The sequence below is a fragment of the Hypomesus transpacificus genome, chromosome 18 (genome assembly GCF_021917145.1).
Source record: "Hypomesus transpacificus isolate Combined female chromosome 18, fHypTra1, whole genome shotgun sequence".
Classification (NCBI taxonomy): domain Eukaryota; kingdom Metazoa; phylum Chordata; class Actinopteri; order Osmeriformes; family Osmeridae; genus Hypomesus; species Hypomesus transpacificus.
The window spans coordinates 8,488,884-8,507,708 of NC_061077.1; the positions used below are offsets into that span (position 1 = coordinate 8,488,884).

At 39.3% G+C, this 18,825-nt stretch overlaps 4 protein-coding genes across 12 annotated transcripts; 2 read left to right on the plus strand and 2 right to left on the minus strand.

The window, feature by feature from the left end:
• Positions 1–1,608: 1,608 nt before the first annotated feature.
• On the minus strand, positions 1,609–8,656 carry LOC124481223. Of its 5 annotated transcripts, none has more exons than XM_047041114.1 (14): positions 8,233–8,655; positions 4,873–4,974; positions 4,619–4,703; positions 4,460–4,533; positions 4,226–4,285; positions 3,997–4,104; positions 3,794–3,850; positions 3,503–3,633; positions 3,350–3,404; positions 3,070–3,162; positions 2,787–2,921; positions 2,512–2,613; positions 2,167–2,322; positions 1,609–1,964 (listed from the first exon to the last, which is right to left on the minus strand). In XM_047041114.1, the coding sequence occupies exons 2-14, from the start codon at positions 4,963–4,965 to the stop codon at positions 1,842–1,844; spliced, it is 1,272 nt and encodes a 423-aa protein (XP_046897070.1). In that variant the 5' UTR covers positions 4,966–4,974; positions 8,233–8,655; the 3' UTR covers positions 1,609–1,841. The 5 variants fall into 5 exon arrangements, with proteins under 5 accessions (XP_046897070.1, XP_046897069.1, XP_046897068.1 ...); XM_047041113.1 differs by lacking the exon at positions 8,233–8,655 and adding an exon at positions 5,994–6,114; XM_047041112.1 differs by lacking the exon at positions 8,233–8,655 and adding an exon at positions 5,456–5,539.
• Positions 5,523–7,267, plus strand: LOC124481250 (transcription initiation factor TFIID subunit 10-like). Of its 3 annotated transcripts, none has more exons than XM_047041167.1 (6): positions 5,523–5,597; positions 5,703–5,867; positions 6,121–6,278; positions 6,399–6,463; positions 6,570–6,684; positions 6,914–7,267. In XM_047041167.1, exons 2-6 carry the CDS (start codon positions 5,741–5,743, stop codon positions 7,001–7,003), a joined length of 555 nt encoding a protein of 184 aa, XP_046897123.1. In that variant the 5' UTR covers positions 5,523–5,597; positions 5,703–5,740; the 3' UTR covers positions 7,004–7,267. The 3 variants fall into 3 exon arrangements, with proteins under 3 accessions (XP_046897123.1, XP_046897125.1, XP_046897124.1); XM_047041169.1 differs by having other exon boundaries at positions 5,703–5,774; XM_047041168.1 differs by having other exon boundaries at positions 5,562–5,774.
• Positions 7,424–18,157, plus strand: ppih (peptidylprolyl isomerase H (cyclophilin H)). 3 transcript variants are annotated; one of them, XM_047041170.1, is made up of 9 exons: positions 7,424–7,602; positions 13,033–13,097; positions 13,471–13,494; positions 14,930–14,974; positions 15,662–15,704; positions 16,047–16,139; positions 17,306–17,393; positions 17,484–17,524; positions 17,695–18,157. In XM_047041170.1, the coding sequence occupies exons 1-9, from the start codon at positions 7,537–7,539 to the stop codon at positions 17,761–17,763; spliced, it is 534 nt and encodes a 177-aa protein (XP_046897126.1). In that variant the 5' UTR covers positions 7,424–7,536; the 3' UTR covers positions 17,764–18,157. The 3 variants fall into 3 exon arrangements, with proteins under 3 accessions (XP_046897126.1, XP_046897128.1, XP_046897127.1); XM_047041172.1 differs by lacking the exon at positions 7,424–7,602 and adding an exon at positions 12,021–12,227; XM_047041171.1 differs by lacking the exon at positions 7,424–7,602 and adding an exon at positions 12,808–12,832.
• On the minus strand, positions 8,802–11,851 carry si:dkeyp-100a1.6 (probable G-protein coupled receptor 160). Its single transcript, XM_047041140.1, has 2 exons — positions 11,692–11,851; positions 8,802–11,018 (listed from the first exon to the last, which is right to left on the minus strand). The coding sequence occupies exon 2, from the start codon at positions 10,983–10,985 to the stop codon at positions 9,879–9,881; it is 1,107 nt and encodes a 368-aa protein (XP_046897096.1). The 5' UTR covers positions 10,986–11,018; positions 11,692–11,851; the 3' UTR covers positions 8,802–9,878.
• Positions 18,158–18,825: the final 668 nt, after the last annotated feature.

An 18,825-nucleotide genomic window follows, 5' to 3' on the forward strand; every position in this document is an offset into this window, starting at 1 on the left:
GACTCTTTATCATCCTTTACTCATAATAAAACTTGGAGTTCTGTTGACGACAAGGGTATTTACTTCAGCAATCTATCTGACCAAGAAAGATTACCTGATCTATTTAATCTATTGTATATGCATAGAGAGAGAAAGAAAGATAGAACAATACTCTAGATTAGTTCATTTCAGATTTTTCTTTCTCTTTATGAACTCCCATATAATGATTTCATTTGTTTACACTACCCTCCCTTATTGCCAGAGTCATTCTGTAATTGAGAAAGTAAGACAGTAAGGTGATCCCTTTTGTAGTGTTATATAGGACTGTTCAGACTGGGAACTGTTGCAAGGATGGGATCATGATGTTCCTGTCCCTCACAGTTGTGATAAAAAGATTGATTTTTAAATGATTATGCTGGACAATTATTCTACAATTGGCAGCAAGTGAATGAATACACAGGTCAGAAAAGGCTAGTATTCATCATGAATGCCATTTGTCTGCATGTGAGTATTTGTGTGTATTTCTGTGACTAAATGATAATGGACAGACAGGGGACATGGCCTTGAAGTCTGCCCACGCCATTCCCAGTCCCTGTGTAACAGCGTTGCCTGTGACCACTGAGTTTGTCCAGGGCATAGGCTATCTCTTCAGTACAAATAACAAAAAGTGGAATAACAACTCACTTTTGAAATTGAATGAATTTGAACATGTTCCTACAATATGAAACACGTATTCACTGTTCAGCGTATTTCAGTTGAACGAAAGTAAAACTTAAGTAAACATGTTTATCAACAAGCAAGCTTCACTGTGCATAGGCAGCCTTCCTCAACCTAGACTATTAGACAAAAGGGCCGTGATGATAGAGGCAGTGCTGGGGGATGGACACACATCCAGGGGGGACCAGACCTATCACATGCAAACACATAGCCCACCACAAAGAGAAGCAACCTTTTCAGCCCAATAGGGGACAGGATGAAAGGATGATGACCTGACGATGTGGGCAAAGGGCATAGAGAAGTTACAAACCTTCCAGGTCACCATCCTTCACTGTGCTGGAGCTAGCCACTGCACCGGAGTACACGCACTGTGAAAGGTCTGATGCGCGAGACGAATCACCAGATTCTTCTGTGACCCTCGTGTGTCGCACTGTGCTGCCCGCAGACAACGTTGGGTGGACACAGAACAGTTGATGGATGCAGACTCGAGATTGACTGGGTAGAGAGAGGAAGCAGGCCCACCTGGAATGAGGTCGTCATGGAGTCTGTCATGGTGAGGGTTCTGTGGTCACAGTGGCTTGGGGTTGGGATAAGAGAGTGCTCAAACAGGCCTTGGATGAGCCAGAAACAGAAAAGCTCTGTATTGTTTTATGGTGGAGAAACCATATTCTGAGTACCTCTGTTAAAGATTGTTTAAAAACATTAGTCTGAAAGAATCCCTTTTATTTGATTTAATGTTGACTTTAAGTTGACAATAGAGACATTTGTGGAGGCAAAGAATAGAGTTATATTTTTTGTACCATCTAAATTCTTACTTGACAATTGTCCCTTGTTGTTTCTTGTCAGTTGTTTGTATCTAAGATGTTTTATGAAATATTAACATATGAACTCAGACTCACCAAACAACAAGAGTAAATTGCCATATTTTTCATTGAGGCATCAAAAACTATATTTTTCAATGAATTAGATGACAGAATGTTACTTTTATATGTATTCACATTTAAATATAACATGGTCTACATTAAACCAATAAAGTGCATTTATCCTGAGAATATTCAGATTGGTCAAGTGGGGATGGGAATCATTGTCGTTGATTATAATCATGATGATTTACTGTCTGCATTTCACCTTGTCTATTCCTCTACTCATGGGTCAGTCTCACAGAACACCACCTTGCTTTCCAAACGGGCGCGTTCTGCTTCAAAAACCAGTTTGTGGCTTCGCAAAGTCTCCCTTGGACCTGAACGGATCAAGGATGCATCTCCACTCTGTAGACAAACACACACTAAGTCAATGACAGACACATAATGCCCAAACCTTTCTTAATGACATTCAAAATAATATATCTTTGTTTACCTACAACTTTATTAACTACTCAAACTATCTAATTGTTTAAGTTGAACATAAGAGTAGAGGTAGAAGAGCAAGGTGTTGATGTGCTGATAATATGTTGACTATTAACAGCCTTACCGCCACAGCAGAGATGAAGGCATCTACCAAGTGATAGTCAGCCCCGCTATGACCACCCATACCGAAGTGCCCTGGGACATTGGATTTGTGCTTTGTGGCTCTTTGAGTCAGAAAGTCAAACACTCTAATCTCATTACCATTGTAAGAGAGCTCCCCCTGCAGGATTAATATACTGCAGTTTATTTTGAGGATCCTGCTTTGCCAGTAATACAGGATTGCTTGAAGATTTGCATTCGGTAGAGAAAAATAACATATCCTAGGACATTGCTTCACATCATGTATACATTCACTGCAATTACATAGTTAATATATTACTGTTGTTAGAATATACAGTATAAGTCTAACCTTGCTACCATAAATGGTTGTTCTTCGCTGACATATCTCCTCTGTAAATGCCACCATGGAGAAGGATGCTGTAAGACCACCGTCAAACTCCATGTTTACAACCTGTACAGATGAAATAACAGTAGGAATGTGAAAGGAAGAGAGTACATAACTGCAAATTAACTTTTAACCAACATTTTAAGATGTGTGCATACTGGTTTGGTTTGCTTTTGCATTTTAATCTTTCGGAAAGTATCAAACTAAACATTTTCAAACCAGACTGAAGACATTCTTACTTGGTTGGTGCAAACGTCATTATCACATTCATATACACAGCGTCCATAAGGCCCTGTCTTTAAGGCATCTGTCACAGATTCAATGTCTGGGAGAGAGCTGGGGCATATTACAGACACCGGCCAACCCGTATGACCCTAAGACACAAATGTATTCATGATCAAGTAATTATTTCAATTACATTACAAGTTTGTATTTAAATGTAAATGAATGGATTGAAAATAGTCTATCAATGAATGCAGAATGGCATTTAGTTTGAGGCATTTATGTATAAATGGCAAGGACCTGCTTAACTCTGTCCAAGTAGATCTTACGAGCAGAATATGAACAGTCTCCCTCCACAGGACAGTGTAGGCAGCGATCTCCCGCACCTGGTGGCTAGAATTGAATGTGGTTATAGCTACCTTAAGTAAATTAACAACGCTGGACAAAAACACAGTAAAGTAATATATAGCATGAGAATAACAAAAGTTGATGCACTTCATTCGAAGATCACTGTTAGTGATTGGTAGTAACCCTAACTCTAAATAGTGATGATGTGAATAACTAGCCTCAAAACACACACCTTGCATTCTTTGCGGAAGTGGCTGAGAGATCCAAATGACGATGCTTTCAAACACCTGAGCGATTGAGGACAGACATCACAGTTAAGTAGTGTGAAACAGTGTGTTGTGTAAGCTACATTACTGTTTATTGTTTTAGTCTACAAATGTTTTACCTGCGTCCTCCAGCCCAGTGATGTATTAGGTCAATGTCATGGCAGCATTTAGCCAAAAGGGCAAAGGAGCTTTCAGCTTCATTCCTCCAGTTCCCTCGAACAAAAGAGTGGGCAAAGTGGTAGAATCCCACCTGCAAAAATAAAATACATAAGAATATCTGATAACCCACATCTGGTATTTATACTACAATGTTAAAGAGATGCATACAGATAAGATGGTCAAAATCATGCATGTAAATAGTTCCTAATTGTATAACTATTCTGTAATTTCGTATACTGTTACACACTTACCGGTTCTAGGTGTTGGATATGGATCACCTCACCAATAACTCCACTGTCAATCAGCTCCTGCAGAATCATTCATAGATTTTGATCAAAATAAGTTGAAACCTTGAAATAATCACCAATCATGGAAGACTTCACTGCAATTTCCGTCTTTCAAATGTGTTAGTTCTTACTGTATAATTTTGGGAAAGTGGTGAAGATAAACATACTTTTATTTTGCGGATCACTGGGTCATATCGAAGAACATGGCATACAGTGAGCATAACTCCACTCTGAATGCATGTCTCCACAATCTCTGTGCAATCCTCAGTAGACACCTAAAATGACAACAACAAAAATGCAAATCAAATCCCTAGCTGACTCATACTTGTTTTACTTGTTCTTACAAAAAGAGCTGTGCATACAGTAGCTTCCCGACCATTCAGTGGTGTTACTTACAGCCATGGGTTTCTCCAATAAAACATGATAGCCTTTTGTTGCGAGTGCCACTGCTGGGTCCTGTACATATTAGGTTGAAACAGAATGATAAAAACAGAATTTCATCTATTACACTATCAATTATAACATTATAACAGTGTTTAATTGACCATTTGAGCACATTACCTAAACTAACCTGTGCTAAAGATTTTGTGATTAATCATATTTGTTCTATAATGATGACTACTACATTACCTTATGAAGACGGTCTGGAGTGCAAATAAACACAGCATCTGCAAACTTTTCTCTCTGTACTATATTGTGCCAATCTAAGAAACATCACAAACCAAACATTAAATCAGGCTAGAGGATCAAATGCTTATAAAATCATACTACTTGGTATGACTCCCTTACCTTCAAATATATTTTCATTTGCAATGTTGTGCTGCTTTTGAAGTATCTCTCTTGCAAATTTCCTGGGATCAGCCACTCCAACAACCTAAAATAATGTATTATACCGTTTCTATAATAATGTAATTGTATGATAATTAGACGTGACTGACAATAAGTTGTATAAATCCAACACAGCATATAGATTTTGCAATAGCTTGTGTCAATAGTTTATCAAGATGTGGTGGTGGATTTAAAGGATATAACTGTTTAAAGACCTGCATCCGTTCGGGATGGAAGGTGGCAAAATCTGAGTATGTCTTCCCACGGCTCCCAGCACCAACCACAATGACATGGACAACTGAAGGCATGATGGCAGACTGAAAATAATAGTAACTGAAATGTTACAGTAATATTCGTTTTGTTATATTACTTTATCACAATAGCTCCTATTGTTGTAGTGCCATATGCAACCTGAAGACAGAGTTTTGACGTGTCCTGCCTTGGCTGTACGAGTCAGGTCAGGGCACCCACTCCAACTGCTTAAGCAGCAACTTGCTAATTGTTATTTTCTTAATTGTCTTTTCAGTATACATATTTTAAGTATATTTCACATGTTATTTGATCACAAATTTGACACATTTTAAATAATGTTTCATGTCAAGTAGTAGGTAGCGTTCTGTGCTATGACGCAGGAAAAACATTTACGCGTGGAACAGTCTTGAATGTGAGGTTGAGGGAGCCTTTAGGCAGGCAGAACCAAACAAAATACGAATCTATCTACCAATTATAATATAGTCATTACCCATGCCTTTTTATATTGTGACCATGTGAAATCATATTTGGTAATAATAACCCTACCTTCTGAAAACCACCTGCAAAAAGGTTTGTGTACGTTCAGCGTTTACGTTGAAGCTAAATGACCGGAACCACATTTCAGGAAATAGGCTGCGGCGGGCAATTTATCGATGCACAAGGAAGTGTTGATGTTAGATTATCCAAGGTTTGGAAGAGATTGCGATCTTGTCGTTACTTTAGCATACTTTGCAACATTGTATGATTTACTATTTACTACTTTACTAAAATTATCGTACTTTTGTTTTAACAGTTTTGCATATTTTACCGAGCTGAGACGACGACAACAAAATGAACATTGATAATCAGCCTGTCACAACCGGGGGTTCGTCTTCAAATTCATCAGCATCTAGTAATCCTATCTCAAACAGTAATACAGCAACGAATGTTAGTAGCATCCCCCCGGTTGTAACTAACGGTAAGGAAGCAAACCTTATAGCTTTTAACACCATACTGTAGGTCTGTTATTATCTGCGTGACTTAGAAGATTACATTTTCGACGATACTAGAAAAAACGTGAACACGCGTTGGCTGATTCTAATACCTTTTGTGAAATGCCTTTGTTTCATATCATATTATTGTTAACAGGACTCAATTCTCCCAGTTCAGTCCAGTGCCGTGTCCCCCATTTTGAGGACATATAAGTAGGCTACCACTCTTTTCTTTTACAGCATCAACCTCAGCTGCAATGGCCACCTCGTCATCTGACTCGTCTGTGTCCAACGGCGTCTATGTTCCTAGTGGCATTGCCAATGGAGACGTGAAGTCTGTCATTTCCACAACGCCCCTGGCTGACTTTCTAATGCAGTTGGAGGACTACACTCCTACAGTGAGCTTGGTCATGCTGTGTGGATCTTAAATTGAAATCTTGAATTAACTTGAGAGATTTGCATGATAAACTGGGATTTTTTTGGTAGTTGTCATTGACAGTTCATTATGTATTCACTAGATTCCAGATGCAGTGACGGGCTACTATCTTAATCGAGCTGGTTTTGAGGCATCTGATCCACGAATGTGAGTTTTGTTTTGTATACATGTATAGCCAAACTCTGGACTGTTAGCATTGCAATAAAATGTAATACACTGATATGTTTGTTGTTTTCCCCCCCATTTATTTTAGAATTCGTCTGATCTCTCTTGCTGCTCAAAAGTTCATCTCAGACATCGCCAATGATGCCTTGCAGCACTGTAAGATGAAAGGCACAGCCTCTGGAAGCTCCAGAAATAAGACAAAGGTTTGTGTTCTTGATGCTGTGAAAGTGTGCAGCTTTTGGCAGCTGTATTCCCACAGTTGGGCATTTACAGGATTTATCACATTTATATTATAAGCAAAATGAATTGCTTGGAAATAACACTTTTCCACATGTCAAAACATTGAATCCTTCTCCAGAGACCTTCCACATGTCTAAAACTACGTGTGACGTTTATAGGTTAGTGGTCAATAATCTTCTTTCTCTACTTTAGGATAAGAAGTACACGTTGACAATGGAGGACCTGTCTCCTGCCCTGTCCGAATATGGTATAAATGTCAAGAAACCTCATTACTTTACATAGTGTATTGGCCTATGCAAGAGACATACCACGCTACTTTTCCTTCACAACCAATTTGAGTTTGTGCTTTGTAGACACCACCATTCATAACGTTTTTTTAACATGGTGCTCAAGATCAACCATTGAAAATGACTTGCATCACTTTTTCATTTTCAGTTTAAATGTAGGCTAGTTGGTTCTTGGTGTAGACTGGAGCATGTTTTGCATTGTGTGGAATTTTAGTTTGTAATATTTTATTTAGACCAATAAACCTTAACAAAATGTAAACTTTTCTCTTTTGTAATTTGTGGTTGTTTTAAGGAACTGAATTTTCGGTAATTAAAATGCAATATGTATTGTCTAGGTCTTTTAATATGTATTATATGTAATTTTCTATGGCGACTATTGGTCTTTTTTTCCACCTCGTTAGCTATAGGCTAGTTGATGTCCGCTGTCGGCTGCCGTAGCTCTCTGTACCGCATTTCATTTGAAACTCGCTAGGTAGCATGTTTTCAGTTTAGAGTGAATAGTCACGTAATTACCCATCACCCTCCAGAATGAATGTTCAGCCATCAAATCCTAACAACCCAATTGTGTTCTTTGATGTTACCATAGGCGGTCAGGTGAGTGTTTTTCCTAACACTAGTCTACTACTAGTTGCTAGTCTACTGCTAGCTAGCTAGAGCTAACTGTAGCCAAGTACACCACACTGCCAACGTTTGCAAGGTTCTACGTGCTATAGTAATCACGGAACTTTCGGCTGCACTGGATTGTCTAAAAATCGAACTTTAGCTTAGAGGTCTTGTAGACTGAGCAACTAGAGCCATCATTGGGGCGTGTACAAACTAACCTTATTCTGGTATCATAAAAACATCTACTAGTGTGAGAGCAGACGTCCATTGCTAACAGTGAGTGTGAAGCATGTATGATAGACGAGTGCATCATGCCCAGCACGGAGCGGCATCGGTACGCGTTAATAAATCTTTCTCATACTCTGTAGGGACTAAACCTCAGAAGGAAAATAAATCTGTTACTGTTTGTCATATTCTAGGCATGTGATGAGTTTGGCAAGATCTGTTTGAAGGATTTCTCCACTCAGTTGTTTTTTGTTTCAAGCAGACAATATTGTCATTATCAAATTGTCTTAGCTAGATATAAACGATAATGAAGAGTTTGCGTGGTATAATTGGAAACGTTTATATAATCAATACTCAATACAGTGCTTATAATTGTATTGATATGTTTTTACTTACTTCCAACTCACTTGACCAGTAGATGGAGTCGAGAGTGTTTCATCCACACACTCCGCCTGTTTGTACTCGACCAGACCTACTGTTTAGGGCCAGCACATGTAACAGACGTGGTCTCGCTCCGTCAGAGGTATCGGGCCAATGTTCACTCCCACCGGGAGTCAAACCTGCCACCTCTGACATCCCAAGTGCAACCACTACCAGATACGCCAAAAGAAAAGCTAGCTATTCGTTGACACGGGTGGCCTGCTACATACCTGAGGAGTGAGTTTCACCGATTCACACCGGTTACATTCACCCCTCTAAACTCACTCCGGCGGTCAGCTGACGCTAACCAAGTGATCCGGGTCACGGCACCAATGTGACGGTGGTCAAACAGGGGACTGACGAACACTGCGATTGCTCAGTGCTTTAATTCCTGTTCAACTTCTTCTGTCTAGTTACGGCAACAGTACACACATAAAAGCTGCAGACCTGCAGTACATCACAGATCCAAAGGTGGCTCTAAAACACCAACGTTATTTACAACTGCAGAATTAGTCAAACAGATTTTTCAACTCCGTTACTATTCATTTTATTTAATGTTTATTTCTGGCGCAATGGCCCATACACGAATACATTACATACAAGAGACATGAATCTCCTTATCTAAAACATGCTTAATTGAAAACAACACATGGCCTATGTACAGTGTAGCAGTAGTTTCTCCAAAGCTGGCTTCTCGAAAAAGCGTCTGAGGATAACAGAGCCATGCGACTCCCTATCAAGCCCCATTATACCGAATTTGGCTGCAATTCAACCAGAGTTCCACTGGGGTTGATCGCGAGCTAGTGCATGTTGATTGAGAGTCTATGGAGCTAAACGGCTACATTTGTCTCTTTTGCCTGATTGTCATTGAGAAATCTCCGATTTGATTGTAGTTTTTGCATGTTCAACATGTATTATAGGTCGAAAGTTGATTTCTTACAGGGTGAGTCGTTGTTGCCCATAACACGCTAGCATTCTGCTAATGAATGCTGATTGGTTAGTGAAGTAGTGATGTGTCGTTCGTGAACGATTCGTTCATTTTGAACGAATCCTAATAATGACTCGGGAGTAACGAGTCCTCTCAACGAGTGATTTGTTCATTTCCCGACTCGGTCTTTGTACGAGTCTTTGGATCATTTTTCACGTGACCTGCATAGGCTCTGTACTGGTAGCTAGAGGAAACGAACGATTCGTTCATTTCCCGACTCGGTCTTTCTACGAGTCTTTGGATCATTTTTCACGTGTCCTGCATAGGCACTGTAGCTAGAGGAAACGAACGATTCGTTCATTTCCCGACTCGGTCTTTCTACGAGTCTTTCGGTCCTTTTTTCACGTGCCCCGCATTGTATTTTTTAGTAGAGGAAACCATTTCCTTATTCCCTTTGGCGTGGCCGCTGTTTTAGTAAGACGTGAATGATATTCGCTCAAGTCATCATACTGACTGGTTTTGTTATTTTCACTTTACATTTACACTTACAGTTAGGAAGTTAAAATATGTTTAGACAAACATATTTTTAAAGAAGCGTAGACTACGATGCTCCATTCATGTGTACATTTACATTTATGCATTTAACCATCCCTGTTTATTTTCACAAAGTCCCCCCTTTTTGTATATTTTTCTTTCACACGTGTAGTAGTGGGTCACCTGAGAGACTGAAAACAGCATTGGAGAGTTCATCTTGGTATGCAGCAGGTTTTGGCCCTCTACTCAAGTTCCAGTAAATTTTCCACTGATTAAAATCATCAGAAAGATCCATGTAAGGGCCTAAATTGTCACTCTTCAACCAAAATACAATCCCCATCAGCAGACTGTTGGCACACTCCACCCAAAGCATATTGACAGTGATGTAGGAAGGTACTACCAACTCCATGACTGTACAGAGACATGATATGACTATGAAAGGAATCCATGTAACAGTAAAACACAACATAAGGCTGACATAAAGGGGAGGAACTTCCTGGCCAGTCTCCACCACCAGTGTATGTTTCTCATCACTTTTCTGCCCATTAAACAAGGTCTTGCTGAAGTATAAGTCACTCTTCAGAGTTGCAGAGCTATTAGCTCTATTAGCTTCCCTGAGCCACATGGGCAGCTTTGAGTAGAAGGGCAGCAACACAAAACAGATGGCCATGGAAATGCCTACAAAGAAAAAGGACATTAACGTTGAGTCCTGCATTTTACATACTCGTGCATACTTTCCTGCCTTATACTCAATCTCTATCATATCTATGTTTGTTGAGTGGAAAGACCAAAGGCAAGCCATGGCCCACACTACTAGGGTCAAAAAAACATTCTGCAGGCCACTGTGAAGTGAACCATGGCAGGTACGGTTACCTAGCTCAAATAAGTAGTTTAGAAGTCCCAGTATCAGCACAGGCAGAGGCACCGCAGCATACATATCCGAGCCATGTGCAAGCACAAAACACACCGACACAGGGGACTGACCAGGCCCGAGGAACCATACCATTGTTATAGCCAAAAATAATGCAACATCAACCAGGACAAGTGAATAGCTGAAGACATTCATGAAGAAAGTATACAAGTTACGCCTAAAGAGTGTCAGGACCAGTGTTTCCAGGCCAACTTTGAAGAGCATGATGAACAGATACTGCTGAGTGTTGTCCACCCGACAGCTGTCTCTCCCCTCCCAGTGCTCTATGATGGCCCACATTGTTGAGCTGTTGTGGCGAGTAGCTGGTGACTTGAGGGGCATCTGTATGGTCTGCATCGCTCTGTTCAATAAGAGGTGCTCTAACGCAGGCTGTTGAAGAGATGATGGTTGTTGTTGCCATTAGTAGTGTATCAAATTAACCAAATACACATGCCTGTACTCAGTTTCAGTTAAAATATGGGACTGTCAGTCTGAAAAGGTATCCCTATATCTGTAATAGTTTCCTTAAAAATAATCAAGCTCTTTAACTTTCCCCTTAAAAACACAAGGAACCAATCTCACATTGTGCTGCACATTGTGCCGCACATTGTGCCGGCACAATGTGAGATTGGTTCCTTAAAAATAGATTGGTTCTTTAAAAATAATCAAGTTCTTTAACTTTCCCCTTAAAAACACAAGGAACCAATCGCACATTGTGCCGCACATTGTGCCGCACATTGTGCCGCACATTGTGCCGCACATTGTGCCGCACATTGTGCCGCACATTGTGCCGCACATTGTGCCGCACATTGTGCCGCACATTGTGCCGCACATTGTGCCGCACATTGTGCCGCACATTGTGCCGCACATTGTGCCGCACATTGTGCCGCACATTGTGCCGCACATTGTGCCGCACATTGTGCCGCACATTGTGCCGCACATTGTGCCGCACATCTAGCTACCAGTACAGAGCCTATGCAGGTCATATGCTCTTAAGTGCATATTGTGCTGCAATGTACACTTAAGTACCTGTAAATCTTTGAATTCACGTCATAAATCTTACTTTTGATCCATAGATGGTTTTACTGGTTCATTCAATGCAGAAGCAGGTTGCAAAGTTAACTTCACAAGCTGGAAGATGTTCTTCTTTTGCCTGTTGCAGGTGAAGTTGTTGTGTGTGTTGGGTGCTGCCTTATAAAGGTCTGTTTGTCTAACTCCAGAACTTCCTGTATAAAGCCAATTGGACACGCCCTGCATTCCCTTTTTGCAAGAGTTTTGCTCTCAGGTGTCCCCACCCTTTTCTATCCTCTCAGGCATGTTTTAATGACCTGCTTGTCTTGTCAGACAAGATAATCCTGTCACTTTCTCCTCATAGTTCTTTTGCTTGGAAATATAATTAAACTGTCAGTACAAACATAGATGGACAAATCTAATGTGCCCGCATCCAGTTTTTGTATTATTATATTTGTTACTTCTGTGACTGTATTGACTGCATTTATATTTTGAGGCATGGTTCTGAAGCCACAGCATAGTGCAAGTCGTTAAACGAATAGACTTTCAACCTACAACCATAATAACTCCACCCAGGATTCTGGAACAGTGAGACATTTTTATTGTTTGCTCTACTATATGTAAATGTTTGATCACTGAGAACTCACTTGGTGTATATAGGCTAAGCAGTAAACACAGTTTAAGGTGTAGCAGAACTAGTTAATCTTGATCTCTTGAAACATTTGGTGAATAAACGGACATAACGGACATATTTTGTATTTTTATTACTATAAACCTTTTTTTTTGAGTAATTCTTCAAGGTTCATGTTGATCTTTATTTAGCCATGAAATGATGTGCTACCATCTCTTTGTTCCAAAAGAGTCTTAACCACATAAAAGCTACACACTTGCACTGTTATTTCCTTTTAACTGGTAGCGGTATTACTAGTTCAACTACATATCTCATTACTGTGGTGCTGGTTTCGTGTCTTTATACTAAATAGCTTTTCAGTATCAAATCTCTTCTAGCAATCAAGCAATGTGGTAGCATCCACACCAGTAACATTTTTCCCAAGTGCAGTGGAGCTTTCTGCTGCAGTCTGAAACAGTGGCAGTGCAAGTGCGCCGCCCCCCTTAACAAATTTGAGATGAAAATATGGCAAAAGGCATGTAAAAAAAAAACTCACCACTAGCGCTTACCTGAACCCGCAAAAGTAAGGGCTCGGGGTAGGTGGTAGGGGTAAGGGGGATTCAGCCTTAGACTATAGGAACAGGATGTAATTGTCTAAATATCATATTTAGTTTGTGTACCTGGGGATGTCATGGTATAATTATCCCTTCCGTAATGTTTGTCAGTGCAATGTTATAGGGCCTTCCACAGTGTTGTTGATACAGTTTGATAACTGACTTTTAGGAAGTTGGACGAATGAAGATTGAACTCTTTGCTGATGTGGTTCCCAAGACGGCAGAGAATTTTCGGTAAGGAACATTCTTCTTAATTGATTAGAGTGTTGAAATGGAATTATGAGTTTTAATTTGTGTAACTGTTTTTTTTAAAGGCAAGATAGGCAATTTTGTCAAACTTTAACTAAGGTTTAAAAAGATTTTAACCAAAATATGCCACCCCTCCAAAACACATGAAGACAGACAGACAAGTCGCACTGTTTTGCATTACCAACGACCTATGATTCATTGTGTCTTGCTCTGAGAGATTTGGGAAGTTTTTTCTTGTCTACTCTGAGGGTTTAGGTTGTTTATAGGTGCCATCTGTAACTGTGTGACATTCCTTGTAAAATGTTTACGATATTAGTATTACATTAATATCATTAATATTTTATGTTTTCATTCACAGGCAGTTCTGTACTGGAGAATTCAAGTAAGTGATGCCATATATACACAGACTACAGTGATATAAAAGGAGGTGCATATATTGCTTTAATTTCAACTGTACATGATACAGATTCATTCATACAAGAAATTAAATGATGTAAGTAGACAATGTGCTTTGATATTTGACCACATTTGTGGTCTGGAAACATTCTTTTACACAAGCTTAAATTAGTAGGCATGTTGCCACTGTGTCTTGTGTAAAAAATGATATGATATGATGATAGAAAAGGCAGTCCATTGAGACACTTGGGTGTTATTTAGATGAATAATTAGCCCTGCTTCCTATTTTTAAAGATAAGTTCAATGTTAAGATGGAATTGTTGAAAAATGTGTATAACTAAATGGTCAGTGTTACGAACCCTGTGGCTCTAGCAGTTTACAGTAGGGTGGAGGGTACATAAACCCGTAACATAAATCTCATGCAAATTAAGGCACAGTGAGAACAATTGACACAGACAACCAAAGCTACCGTCAAACATAAACGTTTAATTTAAACACATGGTAAAGGGGTTAGGGAAAAGGGGCTGAGCTGGACCCAAGAAATGAAACGATAGAATCCAAAACACCCCTAAACTGAACTTGCCTGCCTCAAATACCACTAGGCCACTAAGTTCCGCTCAGTTCTTATTAGTGTTTTTAGACAAAGTTATACCTTTCGGATGAATAAACACAACACAGGGACTAAACAACTAACAGAAAACAACCGACTAGACAACACCAAACAAAACCCCACAGCAATACCTACTCACATGAAACGGGTATGACAAAATAAGAGGTATGCTGAACGAAGTGAGGTATGCATGTGTAGCCGGTGTGTGGTGAAACCCACTCCTCAAGTATCTAACAGGCCACCCACGTCAATGAATTGCTAGCTTTTCGTTGGCGTAGTTGGTAGTGGTGGCGCTTGGGAAGTCAGAGGTGGTAAGTTCGACTCCTTATCGGAGCGGACAGTGCCTCTGACGGAACTTGCAAGACCACGTCTGTTACACATGAATGAAATGTCTGTATGCAAAAACAAAAAGGTATGTACTGCATGTCAATTGTGTCTGTCAATATGGGGATAAACCAGAGTCCTCTCCTTGAGAACCAACTGACTGGGTTCCTAAACCAGGGATGTGTGATGCAATTAGGACAGGGCAATTAGGATGGGTGTGCGCTGACTGGTCCCTCCACAGTCAGACAAGGCGGGAAACACCAACAAGCACAATCAGGAACATAGGGGACACCTGGAAAACTACAGGATGAAAAAAAAATACCACAATCGCATATAGGGGAAACCTGCCTGCGCAACAATCAGAAACATAACATAATAGGAAAAAGTCCTTAAGAAGACATGGTGTACTTTTTTGTGTCCAACAACCAGCCAACCATCTAACAAATAGTATCTTGCCATGCTTGAATTTTTCATTTTATTTTCACAGAAAAGATGGTGTCCCCATTGGTTTTAAAGGATGCACATTCCACAGGTATAGTTGGAAGTCTGAGGCAATATTGTATAAGTGTCGGCTTAAGTGTCAATGTAACAATAATGTTAAAGTCAAGGTAGGTACGTTTTATGGACCAAGCCATTTTAGATTGAGTTCCAAAAGATTCAAACCAAAATATCCCACCCTACCCTTCAAAGCCACTCCTCCAAAACACTTACATTTATTCATTTAGCAGACACTTTTTATCCAAAGCGACTTCCAAGAGAGAGCTTTACAAAAGTGCATAGGTCACTGATCATAACAACGACATAGCCCCAAACATTGCAGGTAGTCAAAACATGAAGCATACATTGTGAAAAACCAAATAAGTGCCAAAGGGAAGAACCATAAGCGCATGTAGTTAAACAAGTTACAATTAAACAACATGAACCTCAAAAAGTGCAAGAAACACAGGAACTGTGCTTCTTAGCAACATTACCTACCCTGCCTTTAACTGACATTCAACAAGACAGACTTTTGTGACTAGCTCATCATCATTTTACTGTCTAGCTCATCATTTGTCAACTGTTCTTTTGGACATTAAAATGGTAAAAAGTCTTTCACATCATTAATAACAGTAAAATATAGTAAAAGTTTTAAAATGTACAAGTATATTTATAGTAAAACATTAAATATTACATTTGACTAGATATTTGAAATACATTCTTATTTCCTTGTTAATGGTAGGGTGATCAAAGACTTCATGATCCAAGGAGGAGACTTTGTAAATGTGAGTACTGTTCTTTAACAGGGTTTATAATTACCCTTTGTTTTAGGCCCAAGAAGAAAATATGTTGTTGCTTTGACAGTATTACCTATTGTCCATTTCAGAGCCCAATTGGTTGTATTATTGTTCAGATGAGATCTTTGTAAACAGAGGTATACACTTTGTCTGCATTTCGTTTTCATGCTCAGTTTGCCCACTAGTGGACAACTGTGCCGTTTAGTGAACTGTATTTTATTGCATGCCCAAGATAAAAAAGTTTAAGCACAAATTTGTTGCTGGACATAGTTACTTCAATACTGTACAGTTTTGATTTGCATGTCTTAAGTTGTTTACTTTGTTATTTAGGGTGATGGAACAGGTATTTGCAGCATCTATAGAGGTCCCTTTGCAGATGAAAACTTTCGGATGAAACATTCTACACCAGGCCTCCTCTCCATGGTATGTGTAGGGTTTAACACTTAGAGTTTACTGGATACAATGAAATGACAAAACCATCTAGAAAATCCCTCATTCTTAGTTCTATTGTATGGCTTCAATAGTCCTTGAATGGTGTGACATAAGCTACAATGTAGTCATATTTAATATTGGTTGTAGTCCTATTTCACATTCAATGGCTGCCTCAACTCTGTAACCCGTCCGCATCACCCAACTCTTGGTGTCTTATTTGCTGGCACTCTTTCACTGAAAGTTGTGGAAGTTGTTCCTTGCATCCTTTGTTGTTGGCTGAGGCCTTTCTCCAGTTTGGGCAATGTTGAGCAGAAACTTCCCAGATAAATAAGAATTCAGCTGAGATGGCATAGTAGGTTAACCATTGTACTCCTGCTACTAAGCTTTGTAGTGGGTGTATAGGCTACTTGTTTCTCATGACTCAAAGAAAAGTCAGAAGAAACAAGGTTTTAACATGATCACTACCTTTAGCAACCTCGTTAGCAGGCGCATGATTAATGCTAGTTTGCAATCTAAGATCCGTGATGACTGGTGTAAAGTGCCTGTACACTGGCATGTGCAATCGGCACTCTGACACCAATGTATGGCCACAGGCACAAGGTCTTGTAATTTAGTTTTTGCACCTAAATAAACAACTCCAAGAAGTCTAGGCAAGTGACCTATGTGGACCTGGGGCCTGTCCCATGAAGAATATTTACAGAATAAATTAATAATAATAAACATTTACAGAATAAAACAGGCTTAAGTCAAGGAAAGTATCTGAAAGTAACTTGCTTTATGGAACAAGCCCCTGGTCTAACTCGGTCAGATTGCCTTGTTTGGGTGGGGTAGTGGGAATGGGCGTGCTACCCCGATTACTTGCACTTATTTAATCAACAAAGATATTCCAAACTGTTCTACAGTAATTAATAGCAAGAGATATGCAATCAATTTAGTTGTATATAATGTACACTTCAAGGATGTTTGGTTCATAAAATGGGGGAATTTGTACATTTTATCTCATACAAAACATACATGTGTCAATGTCCAAGGGCTTCGGGAACCAATTGTAGAGACTAGACAGAGAGACTGACTAACATGTGCAGCTATATTTCCACACATATTATTGGTCAATATGTGACAAAGTCCACTCCTATCTATCTGCTATCTTGTAATAGGCAAATAGCGGCCCCGGAACCAACGGTTGTCAGTTTTTCATCACTTGCACCAAATGTGACTGGTTAGATGGAAAGCATGTAGTTTTCGGTAAGTAGGATATCACTCTTAAGTATTTGGCATATTCTACCCTAACATTCACACCCTTTTGTGAAGTTCATAATTGTTTTTTTCTTTTAGGCAAAGTTGTTGATGGATTGTTAGTCATGAGAAAGATTGAGGTAAAAAATATATATATTTTGCTGTATGCGGTGCACTGATTAGCAGTGACCTCTGCATATTTCATTAAAACCATTTGAGTAAATTGTCTTATAAATTAATGTTATTATGTTTTAAATAGGATTCCTAATATTATAGCACATTACACATCTCATCGCTGATTCTTTTGCAGAATGTTCCCACAGGGCCAAACAACAAGCCCAAGCTGCCTATCCTTGTCGCTCAGTGTGGAGAGATGTGACTCAACCCAACTCAAATGACCTTTTTTTTTTTACTGATGATACATGGTCTTTCATATTTGAATCATTTTTCTATATTTCCCTTCCTAATCGCTTGTATCTGATAGACAATATGAAAGACAATACTAATAGTTTTCAGTGAAATGTAGGTAGTGGTTTATTTTCACACTGCCTATATAGTATTTTTACTGTTCTGGTTGTTAGTTTAGGCAGTTAGTAATTGGAAATAGTAATTGCAGATTATCAAGGATGTTTTCTAAATATATAGTTATACCATCCAGCAACAATACCCTACTGAAAAGTACATTGCTAAATTTGAGTTGACAACACAAATATTATGAATACAATGTTAATGTTTGGGTCAAATTTACAATAAATACTTTTACTTTTTGTAAATGGTTTCAGATACGATTCTCATATAGAATGTCTGGATGGAGGTTCAAAGATTCTCTTTTCATTTGCTTACCTTATTTACTAGTCAAATGTTTTCTATTTGAAAGTAGGTCATAAGTGCAGGGCTGTCATATTAGGATTTGTATGTATTTAAAATTTCCAGTTGAAACAAACCAATCTGAAATTGTCAATATTAAACAATATAGCAACATGTTTGTAGGACAGAACAGTTCAAATATTCAGGTATTCAAGTGGATGTACAAACACAATGTGATGTCCTTTTTGCCTTGTGTGGAGGTTACTGTGTGAAGAGCATCAGGCTCAAACAACGAATGTTGTCAATTGACCCATTTGCCATACCAGCAACCTTGCCAAATTTCCCCTATGAAAGTCATACAGGTGTAATTATTTGACCAGGAATTGGTGTATAATGCATTTTTCCAAGTACACACTAGTACCAAGGATCTACTGCTGAACTTATGGTTGCCTATCCCATCTTCCCAGTCAACAAATCCACCATAACCCCTCCCCCACTCTCACTTGCTCTCTCTCGCCTTGGACACCATCCCCCCACACAAAGGAATCCTTTCAGATGCAACTCTGCTCTCTTATGGAAGCAGGAAGGGTTTTGGGAGGCTTGATGGGAGGCTTTCTAGGGTCAATGTCAAAGC